Source organism: Vulpes vulpes, chromosome 10 (assembly GCF_048418805.1).
Source record: "Vulpes vulpes isolate BD-2025 chromosome 10, VulVul3, whole genome shotgun sequence".
Classification (NCBI taxonomy): Eukaryota; Metazoa; Chordata; class Mammalia; order Carnivora; family Canidae; genus Vulpes; species Vulpes vulpes.
Genome location: NC_132789.1, coordinates 39,989,479 through 40,008,063, shown reverse-complemented (window position 1 = coordinate 40,008,063; position 18,585 = coordinate 39,989,479). Strand labels below are relative to the sequence as shown.

Genomic DNA, 18,585 nt, shown 5'->3' with positions numbered 1-18,585 from the left:
GCAAATAAAACCTCTAGTACATTTTTTCACCCAGTCTTTTTCTTGGCCAGATCTATAACCTTGGGAAATGGAGAGCCTGTCCAGGAAAGTAACCTTTCAGCATAAAGAAATGTCAGTTACTGCTTAGTGACATTATCTGGGCCCAGAGAGTCCACATTATGCTGTTTCTGATCACAGAGCTGAGCTGATGAGGTGCAGTGTTAGAAAACTAACCCACGAGAAAAAGGCTTAGTGCTTGACCTCTACGGTACCTTTGTTCTTGTAGCTCGGTGGAACAGTGGGAGATATAGAAAGCATGCCCTTTATTGAGGCCTTCCGTCAGTTCCAGTTCAAGGTCAAAAGAGAGAACTTTTGTAATATTCACGTCAGTCTGGTTCCTCAGGTAAGGCATTTAAGTTTTACTTTGGGGAGGGGGGGTTGTGGAAAAGAAAGAGAAGAGGATGGTTTTCATTCCTTATCTGTTTTAGATATGTGAGGTGAAGGGAATAAAGACCTTCTTTGTGGATTTAAAATTATTGTAATCCTACTTTTTGAAAAGATTGGATGGAAAACATTTAGAAGATTTTCCAGGGAAGCTGCAGTTGAGGATGGTGGATTGAAAATATTCGTTTGTCTCTACTACGTGGTGAAAGCCTGCTACAACTAGAGTAAAGGGAATTTTTTTTAAAGAAAAATTCACAAAGAAAATGCGAAATAATCAATGGGAACAAAACGTAGGCGGCCAGAAAGCAGGTGATGTGTACAAAGTGACATAGCAGAGGTGGGAGCAGAATCCTAATCCTGGAGCAGGGCCAGCTGAGAAGCAGCCCTGTTTGCCCTGCAGAAGCCTCAGGGCCCAGGCAGGGGCAGTGCCAGGTGCCGTGAGGGCTGGGGGGGCGGATCATGGTAACTGCTATTTGAGAAGCAGCTAGAACCCAGCATCTCCTTCCCTAACATGCATAACTGGGCATCAGTCCCTCTCCCACCTAGGCAGAAGACTGAAGCTTTTTCTCTGGAGAGGAATTATAGACGAGCAGATATTAGGAACAGTGAAGAGTGGTAATACTGAACTAAAAACACAGGGGTAAAGCTCACTTCTATGCCGTTGGGACATCCTGCCTTCTGTCCCTCGGTTTCCAGAATCATCATATCCAGTCTTGGACCATTTCCCACAAGGTTCATGATAGGGTATATGACTCGCCCAAGAGAAAACATAGTGCCCTTCGAGGCTCCCCAGTGACACAAGTGAGGACCCCAGGGCACAAGTCCACTCACTCAGAACTTCCAGTTAGCTTTTAAATGTCAACTGGCAGCCAGTGCTCACCAGACATTTGGGAAAAGCACCTAACTTCACAAGAAATCAAAATGGCAGGACAAAGGGGGAACTTAGAGGAAATTTGGGCTCTGGAAGAAGCTGAAACCTCCTAACTTGGAAGCCAGAACAACCTGTCGTTAATGTCCTCAGAGAGTCAAGGGGTCAAGGGGAAATAAACTGCATCCATGAAACAAGAATTGGGCCTAAGAAGGGGGCATTCAGAGAATAGAAGAGAATTCTTGGAAATTAAAAATGGGATAGCAGGAATGAAAAAGAGAGAAAGAAGGTGGAGGAACTACCCCGGGGAGTACACAAGAAGATCGAGAGATAGGAAATGTGAGAGAAGGGGTAAGAGAACGAGAGGACTGGGCTAGGATTTCCAGAAAATAATAGAGAAACAGAGGGGACGTGTAATCAGAACCAGGGGTCAGCAAACTGTGCCCACAGGCCCAGTCAGCTCACTGCCAGTTTTTGCAGATGAAATTACATGGAACTACAGCCCTGCCCACGTGTTTATGTGTTGTCCGTGGCGACTTCTTTATTTAAAACAGCAGAGTTCGAGTCCTTGTGACAGCCTGTATGGCTCACAAAACCTAAAATATTATCTGGCTTTTACAGGGAAAGTTTTCTGATCCTTTGATCTAAATGATTCAAGGAGATCTAAGGACATTAGTTTCTAGATTGAAAGGACCCACCAGATGCCCAGCATATTGAATGAGAAATGACCCATAGCAAGACACATCACTGAAATTTCAGAATAATGGGGCAGACATTCTAAAAGGCTCTAAAGAGAAAAACCAAGAGTCAGTAAGGCATTACACTTTCTCAGCAGCAATACTAGAAACTAGAAGACTATTGGAGCTATGTCCTTATATTATAAGTGCTCAGGGAAAAATGCTTTCCAACCTAGAATTCTATACCCAGCAAATCTGCTAAGTGTGAGGGGAGATAAGGGATAATTTAGTGCTTAAGAAACTCAGAATACCAAGAAAACAGAACAAAACAAACACCAAAAAGGAAAACAAACCAAATTTGGACAGAAAGGAAAAGCATGGTGCATGATTTATGGTGGGCAGTATTTAAACACTCAACACACGTAGCACTGGAGAGGTATCAGGAGATGGGTTGTAGCCAGAGGACAGGTGCATATGTAGTAGAGAGAGAAGGTTTCTCCTCTAACAGGGGAATCCATAGGAAATGTCTTAAGCTACAAATCAAGAAGTAGCTCAAAGCCTACCAGAAGGATCACGTAAGAGTGGGAGAGGGGCCGCCTCTGGGAATTGGGGAAGGGGAGTGGTTCAGCGGGCACCAGTACCGCTGTCCTTAAAACAGACTGTGGAGCTCTTTGACTCTAAAATACATGCACATGTGCCTTTGACCAAAACAAACAAATAAAACACCACTAAATTAGATAATGGTCAATAAAAGGGGTACAGAGAACAATCATACCTGAAAATTCCTTATCAGAGAGAAATTAACTTTCTTCCTTTTGTAAAATAGCCAAGTTCAACAGGAGAGCAGAAGACTAAACCCACCCAGAATAGCGTGCGGGAACTCAGAGGGCTCGGGCTTTCTCCAGATCTGGTAAGATTTTTATGATTCCCTGGTTTCAGGGTAGTCTTGTGTGCCTAATTAAAATCTCTTCTCCATGTACCCTGTGACTTAACTTGGAATCTAAAAAACAAAGCAAACAAAACGCAGAAGCAGACTCATAAAGATAGAGAACAAACTGGTGGTTGCCAGAGGGGAGGGGAGGGAATTGGCCAAAGGGGAGACACAGGCGTCCCGTGAGGGAGTAAGTCACGGGGAAGAAGGGCACATCACAGGGCATGAAGTCAGTTGTGTTGTGTTGGCGTCACCTGGTGAGCCAGCTGCACGCCTGGTGGGCATAGCGTAGGGTATAGAGTCAAATCACTGTGTCGTACCCTGGACCCCTGAACCCGATGTAACCTGTGTGTCAACAATACTTCAATTTAAAAGAAAAAAAGGCAAGAAAATCTTTGCTCCATGGCACATTGAAATCTTGTTTTCTTGGCATGCTTTTCGTTGATGGTGGGGAAACAGGGTTGGTGCTTTGCGCTGGGGCTGTCTCACAGAGATGTCCTCAGGGACAAGCATGAGGTCATGCCTGGTCTCTCCCCTCCGTCCATCATTCACTGTCCCCTCCCTCGCATCCAGGACTTACACTGAGGAAAGCCCCAGTTCCTCGGTTCCAGTAGTTCCTTATCTGTGTGGTTGTCTGTCCCGCCCTCCAGTTAGTTGCTCCAGACTGAGATTTAGGAATTTCAATTTTGAAAAACGGGTTATATTTAAACAGTGGGTGTACATTGTGCTGGAGTTAAAATGTTTTGATCCGGCTTCAAAAGGTGATGTTTATTTTAACTGCAGTCAGGGAAAAACCACAACTTCGTAATCCCTTTCTTCTGTCTGAACATCTTCCTCTGTTTACTGCTAGGTTGTGTGCAGATGCTCAAACCCTCTTGACACGTCAGTGAAAGAGAAAATATCGATGTTTTGCCATGTTGAACCTGAACAGGTAAGTAGCAGTTCCGCCTTCGTGTAAGTCGTGCTTTGTGTCTAGTTATCCTGAGGTCTCCCAGCCACTTTCGTGAGGCTCCTGGCATTTCATAATTCGAGACAGCAGACTGTCCGCTAGAACTGATGTCTGTTGGCCCCGTGATTCTCATCACCTTATCGCTTGTGGTTTTCTGGACACACCTGACCTCTCCTGCCACTTCTCTCCCTTCTCCTTGTACTCTTTGCTCCAGCCATGCTGAATGGATGTCGCCCTCCCTGTTGGCCTGGCCGTCTCCTATTCATTTTCATCCTTCAGGGCTTAGCCAGGACACAGGATTGTCCGTGAAGCTTTACTGGTCAAACTGCCTCACCCTCAGACCTCAAGGTGGATCCTCAGGGTGGATCCTTCTGGGGTGACCTCTGTCTCAGGGGTGCTGGTGGTGGGCCTGTTATACTACCCCTCAGTGTGTGTGTGTGTGTCCCTGTCCCCATATTTGTCTCTACTCATAGGCTTTGAACTTTTTTTTTTTTTTAAGACTTTATTTATTTGACAGAGTGAGTGCATGCACATAAGTAGGCAGAGGGAGAAGGAGAAGCAGACTCCTCGCTGAGCAGGGTGCCTGACACAGGCTCCATCCCAGGACCCTGGGGTCATGACCTGAGCAGAAGGCAGATGCTTAACCAGTTGAACCACCAGGTGCCCCCAGACTTTGAGCTTCTTCAAGGCAGGGACCACTTCATTCGGCTTTATATTCCTGGTGCCTGGTATTTAAGGTGGTGTAGGCTCTAAACGTATTTTAGTCGTTTTCATTACCTGTGCTAACGGAGGGTACCTATTAAATAGGAAATTCAAGATTTTGGGACCTCTCATCTGTCCAGTGTGGGGCATGGTAGGGGAGTCCTGGTGGTGGTAAGTTGAGATGTTGGCTGTGGTCAGGTTCGGCTGAAGGAGGGTAGCAGGGAAGTTGAGGTCAAGGAATTTGTGGTTAGGTTGTGAGTAGTTTGCTTTGCCACCAGGTTACTGAGAGTCAGTAGATGAAGCAGGAGAGCCTGGCTGGCCTAGTGAGGAGAGAAGAAAGCAGCAGAGTTGAAATAAGAGGAAATCCTTTTACAAAACTACAAGGAATACAGAAGTGAGGGTCCAAAAAGTTAAAGTCACTGGCATTGGAGTGAACAGAGCAGGACAGCCTCTGACCCGCAGCCACCCCCCGCACCCCCCACCCTCACCCCCCGGTCTCTGCAAGCACTCAGGTGTCAGCGTGTGAGCGTGGCCCAGGGCCTGAGATCAGTGTTCCCGGCGTGCTTCCGGAGCTGGGAGCTCTGGCTCAGGAATTCCTCTTCCTACTAAGTACAGATCTTGCTTGCCTTACGATGGGCTAAGTCCTAATACACCTGTTCTGAGGTTGAAAAAATCCTAACTTGAAAGGTATATTCTGAATAGAAGTCTTCTATCAGATACAGGATTTGCACATTTTCCTCCAAGTCCATGGCTTGTCTTACTGTTTTTGTACTCATTCATTCATTCATTCACTTATTTATAAAGATTTTATTTGTTTATTAGAGACAGAGAGAGAGAGGCAGAGTCACAGGCAGAGGGAGAAGCAGGCTCCATGCAGGGAGCCCGATGGGGGACTCCATCCCGGATCTCCAGGATCAGGCCCTGGGCTGAAGGTGGCGCTAAACTGCTAAGCCACCTGGGCTGCCCTTGTCTTAACTGTTTTAATGGTGTCTTTTGGAGCACAAGCTTTTACATTCTAATGAACTCCAGTTTATCCAATTTTTTTCTTTGTAATTGTGTTTTTGGTATCATCCAAGAACTCCACTTAACAAATGCCACAGAGATTTTCTTTTATGTTTTCTTCTAAAAGTTTTGTTAATTTGGGGCTTATATTTAGGCTTGGGATCCATTGTCAGTTAGCTTTTATGTATAGCAGCTTTCTAGTAAAAGTTGAAATTCATTTTGCCTGTGATAGCCAGTTGTTCTTTTTTTTTTTTTTAATTAATTTTTATTGGTGTTCAATTTACCAACATACAGAAAAACACCCAGTGCTCATCCCGTCAAGTGTCCACCTCAGTGCTCGTCACCCATTCCCCTCCAACACCCGCCCTCCTCCCCTTCCACCACCCCTAGTTCGTTTCCCCGAGTTAAGAGTCTTTATGTTCTGTCTCCCTTCCTGATAATTTCCCACACATTTCTTCTCCCTTCCCTTATATTCCCTTTCACTATTATTTATATTCCCCAAATGAATGAGAACATACAATGTTTGTCCTTCTCCGATTGACTTACTTAACTCAGCATAATACCCTCCAGTTCCATCCACGTTTAAGCAAATGGTGGGTATTTGTCGTTTCTAATGGCTGAGTAATATTCCATTGTATACATGAACCTCATCTTCTTTATCCATTCATCTTTCGATGGACACCGAGGCTCCTTCCACAGTTTGGCTATTGTGGCCATTGCTGCTAGAAACATCGGGGTGCAGGTGTCCCGGCGTTTCATTGCATCTGAATCTTTGGGGTAAATCCCCAACAGTGCAATTGCTGGGTCATAGGGCAGGTCTATTTTTAACTCTTTGAGGAACCTCCACACAGTTTTCCAGAGTGGCTGCACCAGTTCACATTCCCACCAACAGTGTAAGAGGGTTCCCTTTTCTCCGCATCCTCTCCAACATTTGTGGTTTCCTGCCTTGTTAATTTTCCCCATTCTCACTGGTGTGAGGTGGTATCTCATTGTGGTTTTGATTTGTATTTCCCTGATGGCAAGTGATGCAGAGCATTTTCTCATGTGCATGTTGGCCATGTCCATGTCTTCCTCTGTGAGATTTCTCTTCATGTCTTTTGCCCATTTCATGATTGGATTGTTTGTTTCTTTGGTGCTGAGTTTAATAAGTTCTTTATAGATTTTGGAAACTAGCCCTTTATATGATATGTCATTTGCAAATATCTTCTCCCATTCTGTAGGTTGTCTTTTAGTTTTGTTGACTGTATCCTTTGCTGTGCAAAAGCTTCTTATCTTGATGAAGTCCCAATTGTCCATTTTTGCTTTTGTTTCTTTTGCCTTTGTGGATATATCTTGCAAGAAGTTACTGTGGCCGAGTTCAAAAAGGGTGTTGCCGGTGTTCTCTTCTATGATTTTGATGGACTCTTGTCTCACATTTAAATCTCTCATCCATTTTGAGTTTATCTTTGTGTATGGTGCAAGAGAGTGGTCCAGTTTCATTCTTCTGCATGTGGATGTCCAATTTTCCCAGCACCATTTATTGAAGAGACTGTCTTTCTTCCAATGGATAGTCTTTCCTCCTTTATCGAATATTAGATGACCATACATTTCAGGGTCCACTTCTGGGTTCTCTATTCTGTTCCATTGATCTATGTGTCTGTTTTTGTGCCAGTACCACACTGTCTTGATGACCACAGCTTTGTAGTACAACCTGAAATCTGGCATTGTGATGCCCCCAGCTATGGTTTTCTTTTTTAAAATTCCCCTGGCTATTCGGGGTCTTTTCTGATTCCACACAAATCTTAAAATAATTTGTTCTAACTTTCTGAAGAAAGTCCATGGTATTTTGATAGGGATTGCATTAAACGTGTAAATTGCCCTGGGTAACATTGACATTTTTACAATATTAGTTCTGCCAATCCATGAGCATGGAATATTTTTCCATCTCTTTGTGTCTTCCTCAATTTATTTCAGAAGTGTTCTATAGTTTTTAGGGTATAGATCTTTTACCTCTTTGGTTAGGTTTATCCCTAGGTATCTTATGCTTTTGGGTGCAATTGTAAATGGGATTGACTCCTTAATTTCTCTTTCTTCAGTCTCATTGTTAGTGTATAGAAATGCCATTGATTTCTGGGCATTGATTTGTATCCTGCCACGCTACCAAATTGCTGTATGAGTTCTAGCAATCTTGGGGTGGAGGCTTTTGGGTTTTCTATGTAGAGTATCATGTCATCGGCAAAGAGGGAGAGTTTGACTTCTTCTTTGGCAATTTGAATGCCTTTAATGTCTTTTTGTTGTCTGATTGCTGAGGCAAAGACTTCCAGAACTATGTTGAACAGCAGTGGTGAGAGTGGACATCCCTGTCTTGTTCCTGATCTTAGGGGAAAGGCTCCCAGTGCTTCCCCATTGAGAATGATATTTGCTGTGGGCTTTTCGTAGATGGCTTTTAAGATGTTGAGGAAAGTTCCCTCTATCCCAACACTCTGAAGGGTTTTGATCAGGAATGGATGCTGTATTTTGTCAAATGCTTTCTCTGCATCTAATGAGAGTATCATATGGTTCTTGGTTTTTCTCTTGCTGATATGATGAATCACATTGATGGTTTTACGAGTGTTGAACCAGCCTTGTGTCCCGGGGATAAATCCTACTTGGTCATGGTGAATAATTTTCTTAATGTGTTGTTGGATCCTATTGGCTAGTATCTTGTTGAGAATTTTTGCATCCATGTTCATCAGGGATAATGGTCTGTAATTCTCCTTTTTGGAGGGGTCTTTGTCTGGTTTCGGAATTAAGGTGATGCTGGCCTCATAGAACGAATTTGGAAGTACTCCATCTCTTTCTACCTTTCCAAACAGCTTTAGTAGAATAGGTATGATTTCTTCTTTAAACGTTTGATAGAATTCCCCTGGGAAGCCATCTGGCCCTGGACTCTTGTGTCTTGGGAGGTTTTTGATGACTGCTTCAATTTCCTCCCTGGTTATTGGCCTGTTCAGGTTTTCTATTTCTTCCTGCTCCAGTTTTGGTAGTTTGTGGCTTTCCAGGAATGCGTCCATTTCTTCTAGATTTCCTAATTTATTGGCGTACAGCTGTTCATAATATGTTTTTAAAATCGTTTGTATTTCCTTGGTGTTGGTAGTGATCTCTCCTTTCCCATTCATGATTTTATTAATTTGAGTCTTCTCTCTCTTCTTTTTAATAAGGTTGGCTAATGGTTTATCTATCTTATTAATTCTTTCAAAGAACCAACTCCTGGTTCTGCTGATCTGTTCCACAGTTCTTTTGGTCTCGATATCATTTAGTTCTGCTCGAATTTTAATTAACTGTCTTCTTCTGCTGGGGGTGGGGTCTATTTGTTGCTTTTTCTCTATTTCCTTTATGTGTAAGGTGAGCTTTTGAATTTGAGATCTTTCCAGTTTTTGTTTTTTTTTTTTTTTTTTTTTTTCTTTCTTTCTTTTTTTTTTCTTTCTTTCTTTCCAGTTTTTGAATGGATGCTTGTATTGCGGTGTATTTCCCCCTCAGGACTGCTTTTGCTGCATCCCAAAGATTTTGAACGGTTGTATCTTCATTCTCATTAGTTTCCATGAATCTTTTTAATTCTTCCTTAATTTCCTGGTTGACCTTTTCATCTTTTAGCAGGATGGTCCTTAACCTCCACGTGTTTGTGGTCCTTCCAAACTTCTTGTTGTGATTAAGTTCTAATTTCAAGGCATTATGGTCTGAGAATATACAGGGGACTATCCCGATCTTTTGGTATCGGTTCAGACCCGATTTGTGACCCAGTATGTGGTCTATTCTGGAGAAAGTTCCATGTGCACTTTAGAAGAATGTGTATTCAGTTGAGTTTGGATGTAAAGTTCTATAGATATCTGTGAAATCCATCTGGTCCAGTGTATCATTTAAAGCTCTCGTTTCTTTGGATATGTTGTGCTTAGAAGACCTATCTAGTATAGAAAGAGCTAGATTGAAGTCACCAAGTATAAGTGTATTATTATCAAAGTATTTCTTCAGTTTGGTTATTAATTGGTTTAAATATTTGGCAGCTCCCACATTCGGGGCATATATATTGAGGATTGTTAAGTCCCCTTGTTGGATAGATCCTTTGAGTATGAGATAGTGTCCCTCTTCATCTCTCACTATAGTCTTCGGGGTAAATTTTAATTTATCTGATATAAGGATGGCAACCCCTGCTTTCTTTTGAGGACCATTTGAATGGTAAATGGTTCTCCAACCTTTTATTTTCAGGTTGTAGGTGTCCTTCTGTCTAAAATGAGTCTCTTGTAGACAGCAAATAGATGGGTCCTGCTTTTTTATCCAGTCTGAAACCCTGCGCCTTTTGATGGGGTCATTAAGCCCGTTCTCGTTCAGAGTTACTATTGAGAGATATGAGTTTAGTGTCATCATATCTATTCAGTCCTTGTTTTTGTGGATTGTTCCACTGAACTTCTTCTTAAAGGGGAATTTTAAGAGTCCCCCTTAAAATTTCTTGCAGAGCTGGTTTGGAGGTCACATATTCTTTCAGTTCCTGCCTGTCTTGGAAGCTCTTTATCTCTCCTTCCATTTTGAATGAAAGCTTTGCTGGATAAAGTATTCTTGGTTGCATGTTCTTTTCTTTTTTTTTTTTTTTTTATTTATTTATGATAGCCACACAGAGAGAGAGAGAGGCAGAGACACAGGCAGAGGGAGAAGCAGGCTCCATGCACCGGGAGCCCGACGTGGGATTTGATCCCGGGTCTCCAGGATCGCGCCCTGGGCCAAAGGCAGGCACCAAACCGCTGCGCCACCCAGGGATCCCTGCATGTTCTTTTCATTTAGGACCCTGAATATATCCTGCCAGCCCTTTCTGGCCTGCCAGGTCTCTGTGGAGAGGTCTGCTGTTACCCTAATATTCCTCCCCATAAAAGTCAGGGACTTTTTTTCTCTTGCTGCTTTAAGGATCTTCTCCTTATCTTTGGAATTTACAAGCTTCACTATTAAATGTCGAGGTGTTGAACGGTTTTTGTTGATTTTAGGGGGGGATCTCTCTATTTCCTGGATCTGAATGCCTGTTTCCCTTCCCAGATTGGGAAAGTTTTCAGCTAGGATTTGTTCAAATACATATTCTGGCCCTCTGGCCCTTTCGGCGCCCTCGGGAACCCCAATTAAACGTAGGTTTTTCTTCCTCAGGCTGTCATTTATTTCCCTTAATCTATCCTCATGGTCTTTTAATTGCCTGTCTCTTTTTTCCTCAGTTTCCCTCTTTGCCATCAACTTGTCTTCTATGTCACTCACTCGTTCTTCCACCTCGTTAAGCCTCGTCGTTAGGACTTCTAGCTTGGATTGCATCTCATTTAATTGATTTTTAATTTCTGCCTGATTGGATCTAAATTCTGCAGTCATGAAGTCTCTTGAGTCCTTTATGGTTTTTTCTAGAGCCACCAGTAGCTGTATACTAGTGCTTCTGAATTGGCTTTCTGACATTGAATTGTAATCCAGATTTTGTAACTGTGGGAGAGAGGGCTGTTTCTGATTCTTTTTTTTGAGGTGAGGTTTTCCTTCTAGTCATTTTGCTCAGTGCAGAGTGGCCAAAAACAAGTTGTATTGGGAAAAGGAGAAAAAGAGAAGGAAAGAAAAGAGAAAATGAAAAAAGAAAGAAGAAAAAAAAGAGAAAAAGAAGAAAAAGAGAAAGGAGAAAAAAGAAAAAAAAAGGGGGGGTGGGGTGGGGGAAGCAATCAGAAATCAAGAAGAAAGAAAGAAAAAACACAAAACAAAACAAAAAACAACAACAACAACAACAAAAAAAAACACACACACACAAAAAAAACACGGGGGAGTATCTTCCGATTCTGTATACTTTAAGTCCCTTGACTTCCCCTGGAACTGGTCCGTCTCGCTGGTCTTCTGGGGGAGGGGCCTGCTGTGTGATTCTCAGGTGTGAGCACTTGGGGGAGCTGCTCTGCCCCTGCCTGGTGCAGGGCTCAGTGGGGGTTGTTCACCCCGTGAGGCCCCGGGGGGAAGCCACAGTGGCGGGGGCAGCTCTGGGCCTGGAGTCAGCTCTCGCAGTAGCTCCGGGGCTCTCAGTCTGCAGGGCCTGGAGGCTCCCGGGCGGGGCCGCTGATCTGCTCAGTTCCAGGCAGGAGCGTCCTCGCTGTCCTGGGCCCTCCCGGCCTCTGCCTGTCCCGGGGGAGGCCGGATCCTGGGCTGTGTCCCGGCGCCCTGTGCTCCGGGGCCTGCGCTGGTGGATTCACTCCCGCCCCGCAGCCCCCTCCGCGGAGCCGCCGCCCGAGCCCCTCTGAGCTGTTCCCGGAGCCGCGCCGCCCCCTCCGCGGAGCTTCTTCCTCCGCCCGAGCCACCGCCGAGCTGTTTCCGGAGCCCCGCAGCCCCCTCCGCGGAGCTTCTTCCTCCGCCCGAGCCGCCGCCGCTGAGCTGCTCCCGGAGCCGCGCAGCCCCCTCCGCGGAGCCGCCGCCCGAGCCCCTCCGAGCTGCTCCGGGTCCCGCCGAGCGCTGCAGCCCTTAGGGAGCTCGGCGCACTCCCCCGGGGCGCAGGTGCCTGTTAGTGTCCCAGGGAGCCCGAGGGCATCCCCGCCCTCCTGGGTCCTGCTCCACCTCCCTGCGGGCCCCTTTCCGCCCAGAAAGGTCGGTGCAGCTCCTGCTCCTCCGGGCCGGGGCTCTCCTGTCCTGGGGACACTCGCCCCGGCCTCAGCCCGGTCCTCGCGGGGCCCCTCCCCCTTGGAGGCCTTTTGTTCCTTTATTTCTTTTTCCCCGTCTTCATACCTTGATAGAAGCGCGAACTCTTCTCACTGTAGCGTTCCAGCTGGTCTCTCTTTAAATCTCAGGCCGAATTCGTAGATTTTCAGGATGATTGGACGGTTTTCTAGGTAATTTGTTGAGGACAGGTGACTTGGGGACCCTGCTCTGCCGCCATCTTGCCCCTCCCCCGCCAGTTGTTCTAACTCCATTTGTTGGAAGGACTGTCCTTCAATAGTAATCTATACTTTTCTTTATAAAGGTGCTTTTTAAGGATTGTTTATCTTTGTAAGGTTTTAGTCTAGATTTATTTATAGCTATTCATAATTTTTGTGACTGTATGAATGGTGTATTTTTAATAATTGTATTTCCTAGGAGCACCTGGGTAGCTCAGTTGGTTGAGCATCTGACTGTTGATCTCAGCTCAGGTCTTGATCTCAGGGTTGTGAGATCAAGGCCCATGTTTATCTCCATGCTCAGCATGGAGCCTACTTAAAAAAACAAAATTATATTTCCTGGGGATCCCTGGGTAGCTCAGCGGTGTAGGGCCTGCCTTTGGCCCAGGGCGTGACCCTGGAGACCTGGGATGGAGTCCCACATCGGGCTCCCTGCATGGAGCCTGCTTCTCCCTCTGCCTGTCTGCCTCTTTCTCTGTCTCTCATGAATAAATAAAAATCTTTTAAAAAAATTGTGTTTCCTAATTAGATACAACCTATGTATAGGAACCCTTCTGACTTCTACTCATTGATCTCAAGCTTAGCAGCCTTACTAAAATTCTGCTAGTTCTGATTATTTACCTATAAATTCTCATGGTTTTTATGGATAAGTAGTAATACTGTTTGTAGTTTTTGGCAGTATTATTTTCTGGTTTGTGTATATATATATATATACATATATATATATATATTATTTAATGGTAGTGGCTGATATCTCTAGTACATTATTGAATCGCAGTAGTGATGGTGGCCAGTTTTACCTTGTTTCAGAATTTAAAGATTAAGCGTTAGTATTAAATATTGAGAACCAAACGAGGGGTTTTATTTTCTTTATATTTTTTACATTTTCCCTCTTGGTCCTAATTCACCAAGAATTTTTTCGGTGGATTGGTTTTGAATTTTTATTAGATCTGCGTCAACTGAGGTGACTGTTTTTCCTTCTTTAATCTATTTGTGTAGTGAATTCCACTGTTAAGTATCCTAATGCAGTGGTTCTGAGACTCAGCCTGAAAAACTACTTAGGCCTGCCTGCTTCCACCTAGAGGTTCTAGTTTAAGTGGTACGAGGTGCTTTGTGGACTTGTGAATTTTTTAAAAAATTCACCTAAGTGATTCCAGTGTATAGCCAAGTTTGACAGCTGTTGTTATTGGGACAGATCCTACTTGGATAAGTGAATTTTTTTCTTTTTTTAAACTACATTTGTGGTTTGGTTTGTGTTGTTTTTTTTTTTTTTAATATTTTATTTAGAGACTGAACATGAGTGGGTGGAGGGGGGGAGGGAGAGAATCTCTAGTAGACTCTGCACTGAGTGTAGAGCCCGACTTGGGACTTAATCTCATGACCTGAGTGAAATCAAGAGTTGGATGCTTAATAGACTGAGCCACCCAGGCACCCCTGATTTTTTTTTTTTTAAGAATTTTTGCATTCATGTTCATAAGGGATTGGCCACTAGTTTTTTATTCTTGTGTTGAGTCAGTGTTGGTAATGTATATTTTCCTAGAAGATTGCCCTTGCCATTTCAGATTTAGAAGTTATTTTCTGAAGGTGACATAGCCAGTAGGAGGCTATCAGCCTGGTTCGTTTTTGTTTTTATTGAATAACCTTTGCTCATTTTTATGCAGGTGATCTGTGTCCACGATGTCTCATCTATCTACCGAGTTCCCTTGTTATTGGAGGAGCAGGGGGTCGTAGACTATTTTCTCCGGAGACTTGACCTTCCAATCGAGAGGCAGCCACGGAAAATGCTGATGAAGTGGAAAGAGATGGCAGACAGGTTTGCCTCTTTATGAGGAGCTGGGAGACCGGGCCTTTATTTCTCTTTTCCGGAGGGTTGCAAGGAATTTGCCTGTGCTGGCAGCTCATGCTAGGAAAGGACTTTGTGGTAAGAAATGCAGAGACAGGCTCTCCGCCCTCAGGTAGTTGCATTGGGGATGAAGAAGTCCTGGCAAGCTGAGTTCAGATCACACACCCATTGGCCTTGTGTCCCCCTGACTAGAAAAATCAGTATGAACAGGTGTCTAGTGGTGGAGGGCGAGCACTCCTATGCCAGGCCTGCCTGGATGGCACTGCTGGGTCCCCTGCAGATAGCTGAGCTGTGGTTTGGGCATGTGGCACTCCCCGCCCACCAGAAGAGGATGAGCAGGGGGTCCAGTCTTGTGTTACTACTGCTGCCAAAGCTCATCGCTTCGAGGACCTTCCCCTTTCCTCTGAAAGTTGGGCGATGCTCTGGCATCACATCAGAAGTGTTTCCGCAGTGCCTGAGAGCACTGGCTGTGCCCCGCTGAAGCTGCACAGGGGAGGCGCTGCTCTGGCTCTGATACTCCCTTTCACTTTGACATCCTCCCTTTCAGTCTTTATGCGTTTCCACGTACATCCGTAGGTAGCCACTAAAATGCATACGGCTTTGTGATCTTTTTTTCATGCAGTATTAAAACGTTTTTGCTCTGTTATTAATTATGCTTTATAATGAACATTTTTAGTGAATATAGACAATTGTGTTAATGTCCTGTAATTTATTTGATTGTTTCCTTCATCAGGTTAACTCTTTTGAATTGTCTATTACTTTTCTTTTTTTTTTTTTTTTTTTGCTTTTTGGGATTTTAATTTTTTTTTTTTAAAGATTTTATTTATTCATGAGAGACACAGAGATAGAGAGGCAGAGACACAGGCAGAGGGAGAAGCAGGCTGTATGTGGGGAGCCCAATGTGGGACTCGATCCCGGGACTCTAGGATCACACCCTGAGCCAAAGGCAGATGCTCAACTGCTGAGCCACCCCGGCCCTGGGATTTCAATTTTTAATTTTATTTATTTATTTATTTGGATTTTAATTTAATAAAGTTTTTGAGATTTTGAAGCCATTTCTTCATGCATGATTCTAAAATCCTCCTTTCTTTCCAGTCTGCTACATGGATTTGAAAGTTGCTTCCGCTTTACTGTTCTGTCCATAGAATTCAGATCATCCCTAGTCCCATTATATTTCTTCCCAGAGATGTTTTTCTTTTTAGAAAGCAATTTTGATCTCACAGTAGGTATATACATTCTAAATAATTTGGTGGTTCTTGGCCTTTGATAGATATGATCGCTTGCTGGAGACCTGCTCTATTGCCCTTGTGGGAAAATACACTAAGTTCTCAGACTCCTATGCCTCTGTCATTAAAGCTCTGGAGCATTCTGCACTAGCCATCAACCACAAGTTAGAAATCAAGGTAAGGAGAGGTGGCACGTGTACAGCCGAGGCATGAACAGGGAGGGCTTTTGTATTCTCATAGATGCTGCAGGCATATCTGCTATGTATTCCTGGAGCTCAGAATTTCTTTTTTAGAAATAAAATGTACTCATGGTTGGCCCCTGGCTTTGAGAAAGAACAGTATAACATTTTCAGGAAACAACGAACGGGAGAGATGATCAGAGTAGTAGTTGAGAAAGAGCAGACGGTTGAATCTGAGCATCAGATGACCAAGTAAAATTGCCCCACGAGAACAGGGGAGCCCTGGTGGGCCAGAGGCACATTGCTATTCCCCTGACCTTATCTGTGAAGTGGGAATGCTAATCACCACCTCCTAGAGCTCAGCAGTTTCTTTGAAATGTGTGTTCAGTTGTCTGGCCAGTGCCTGGAGGATGGGTGGCACCCAGTGAATAGTACTTCTTGTGTTCTGCTCCATGACGTGATGTGCAGAAGCCGAACTGATGGAATGTCAGGGCCTGGCCCCTGCCTGTCTTCTTCAGGCGGTGAGGTCTTGAGGTTCAGGGCTCATATTCTGGGTGTCCTCACCACTGGCATTGGGATTGGCTTCCTCCTTCTCCAGGTGTTTCTCTGTGCCATCACTTAGTTTGCTTTGTGTTGGCGAACAGATTACTGTATAATGACCTAGTGTATACGTTTTAAGAATTATGGGAGCTTATCACACTTCCCTGACTGACTTTTGCTAGTTATTTGGCTCATTCATCTGTTATATCCACTTGGACGTAATCTGTTAGATGATGGAGGCCAAGTGGGGAATGAGTCAGTGAGGTCTCGAAGGTGTGAAGGGAGCACGCAGGTGTGAAGTGGGGGATGAGTCAGTGAGGTCTCGAAGGTGTGAAGGGAGCATGCAGGTGAACCTGTCTGGGTGGATGTGTGAGGAGGGCCAACTTCCTCGAGGAGGGACTCTGGGAGAGTTTGGGACGATGGGTGAGGCGGAAGGGAAGGGATTCAGACAGAAGGTAGAGTATATCCATGGGCTTGGAGGCGGGGCTGGTTGGGCACTCAGTGGATGGAAAAGGGTGAACTGGAGGATGCCTGGAGACAGGCCTGTGAGATCCTGAGTCCCGTCAGCTGGGCCGCAGCAGGTCTTACCCTGAGGTTCAGGGAAGTCGTCGCAGGGTATTGGGCAGGAAGGAGTGGGGAAAAAGTTGAACCACATCATAAGGGCAGAAGATTTGAGGGGACACATCCCTAAATGACACACCTGATGTGTATGGAAAGACAGTCAAATTCAGCACCTTTGGTTGTCAGGGAAACAAATGCAAATTAAATCGCTGTGAGTCACTAACACACACCTGCCAGGGTGGCTAAGGGTGCTGGTGAGGGTGTGGGACTCGCAGCCTTGCTGGTGGGCCTGTGAGGTGTCACAGGCACCTTAGGACCCACACGAAGGTAAACTTTCATACACTTACTCCATGACCCTCAGCACTTCCACTGTCAGATGATTACCCTGAGAACATATGGCCACGAAGCATATTTTTATACAAGAGAACTATTAGGACTACTATTTTGATATCCAGAATCCGGGACCAGTGCAAATGTCCAGTGCAAATGTCCAGAATGAATCCGTTTACATATGGTCCTCTGTTTCTATGGTGGGAAACCGCCCAGGGGTACAAAGGAATAAACTCGTGACACGCACAGCAATAGGGATGATGAAGCTCAGAGACATCCTGAGCCAAAAAAGCCAGACACAGAAGGCTGCATGTTGTATGTTTTTATTTCTGTGAAGTTCTGAAAGAGGCATCTGCGGGGATAGAATGCCGAGCCAGGGGCGTCCGGGGCAGGAGGTGGAGAGGAGGCGGTTGGCAGGAGGGCAAAGCGAACTTGCTGGAACGACAGCCATTTTCTTAATCTTTGATTGAGCTGGTGGTCACACCTTTGTGTGTATGTCAGACACAACTCATTGGAGCGTATACTTAAGATGCTTGGATTTTGTCGTACGTGAGTCACGCTTCAGTAAAGGTGCAGACGTGGAAAGCCATCTAGGCAGGAGATGGGCTGGGGCCATGCATTCCAAGCAGAGCAGACGCTTTAGACTCCCTCCAGTGGGCTGAGGATAGGGCCAGTGGGGAGCCGGATTGGGGCGGGGGGGGGGGCACGGACTTTTGAAGGCAGCATTTATATTTTAGAATATAAGATTTTAAAGTTTATTTGAAAATTATTAAGTTAAAATATCTGAAGATTATGATTTTAGAAGCTTATTTTCAAGTCAAGGAAGATGGGGCATTGAGAGGGTTACGTGGGAGTGAGCAAGAACCCTGACCTTCTCTCTCTCTGTCTGAATAACCCCCAGTACATAGATTCTACGGACCTGGAGCCGAGCACGTTGCAGGAGGAGCCTGTGCGCTATCACGAAGCGTGGCAGAAACTGTGTAGTGCTCAGTGAGTGGTGCCCCCTGGCTTTGGGTGGGGGGCAGTGGAGGGCCGCAGCTTCCACGAGCACAGCGCTATGCTCTCCCGTGCCGGGAGTAGGTTATCTCCCTTTTTTTAAAGATCTTTTCATTATGGCAAAGGCCACAATGTGTATGATGCCAGCCTCACAAAAACGTGGCTTATACACAGTTGGGTGTAGTTAAACCTGAAGAAAACGTGTTCTGATTTTATTGACGTTTGCCATACACATCTACCGATGAGGCTTATTTAAAGATTTTCACCTGGGATGTTGGATAAGGGCCCATCAGCAGAATATTTTGGTTTGTTTTCAGCAGCTGTTATTTATAATGGTAAGAAATTGGCACGACAGCCTCAATGGCTGGAACGGTGGGGTGTTTCAGAGCCCTGCAGTGTGACTGAGACCGCCGCTCAGCAGGCACGCTCAGTTGACAAGGAGAGGCTCCCCTTCCGCTCAAGGGAGCACTTTAAGCCAGG

The 18,585-nt window shown here is 45.0% G+C and overlaps 1 protein-coding gene across 1 annotated transcript in view; it reads left to right on the top strand.

The window, feature by feature from the left end:
* CTPS1 (CTP synthase 1) overlaps nt 1-18,585 on the top strand; it is a 36,014-nt gene that overhangs the window by 8,446 nt on the left and 8,983 nt on the right. The window contains exons 5-10 of the mRNA XM_072723692.1: nt 266-382; nt 2,795-2,878; nt 3,750-3,830; nt 14,092-14,243; nt 15,544-15,676; nt 18,011-18,099. Of these exons, the coding sequence (XP_072579793.1) occupies nt 266-382; nt 2,795-2,878; nt 3,750-3,830; nt 14,092-14,243; nt 15,544-15,676; nt 18,011-18,099 (656 nt within the window). The remainder of the gene's footprint in view (nt 1-265; nt 383-2,794; nt 2,879-3,749; nt 3,831-14,091; nt 14,244-15,543; nt 15,677-18,010; nt 18,100-18,585) is intronic.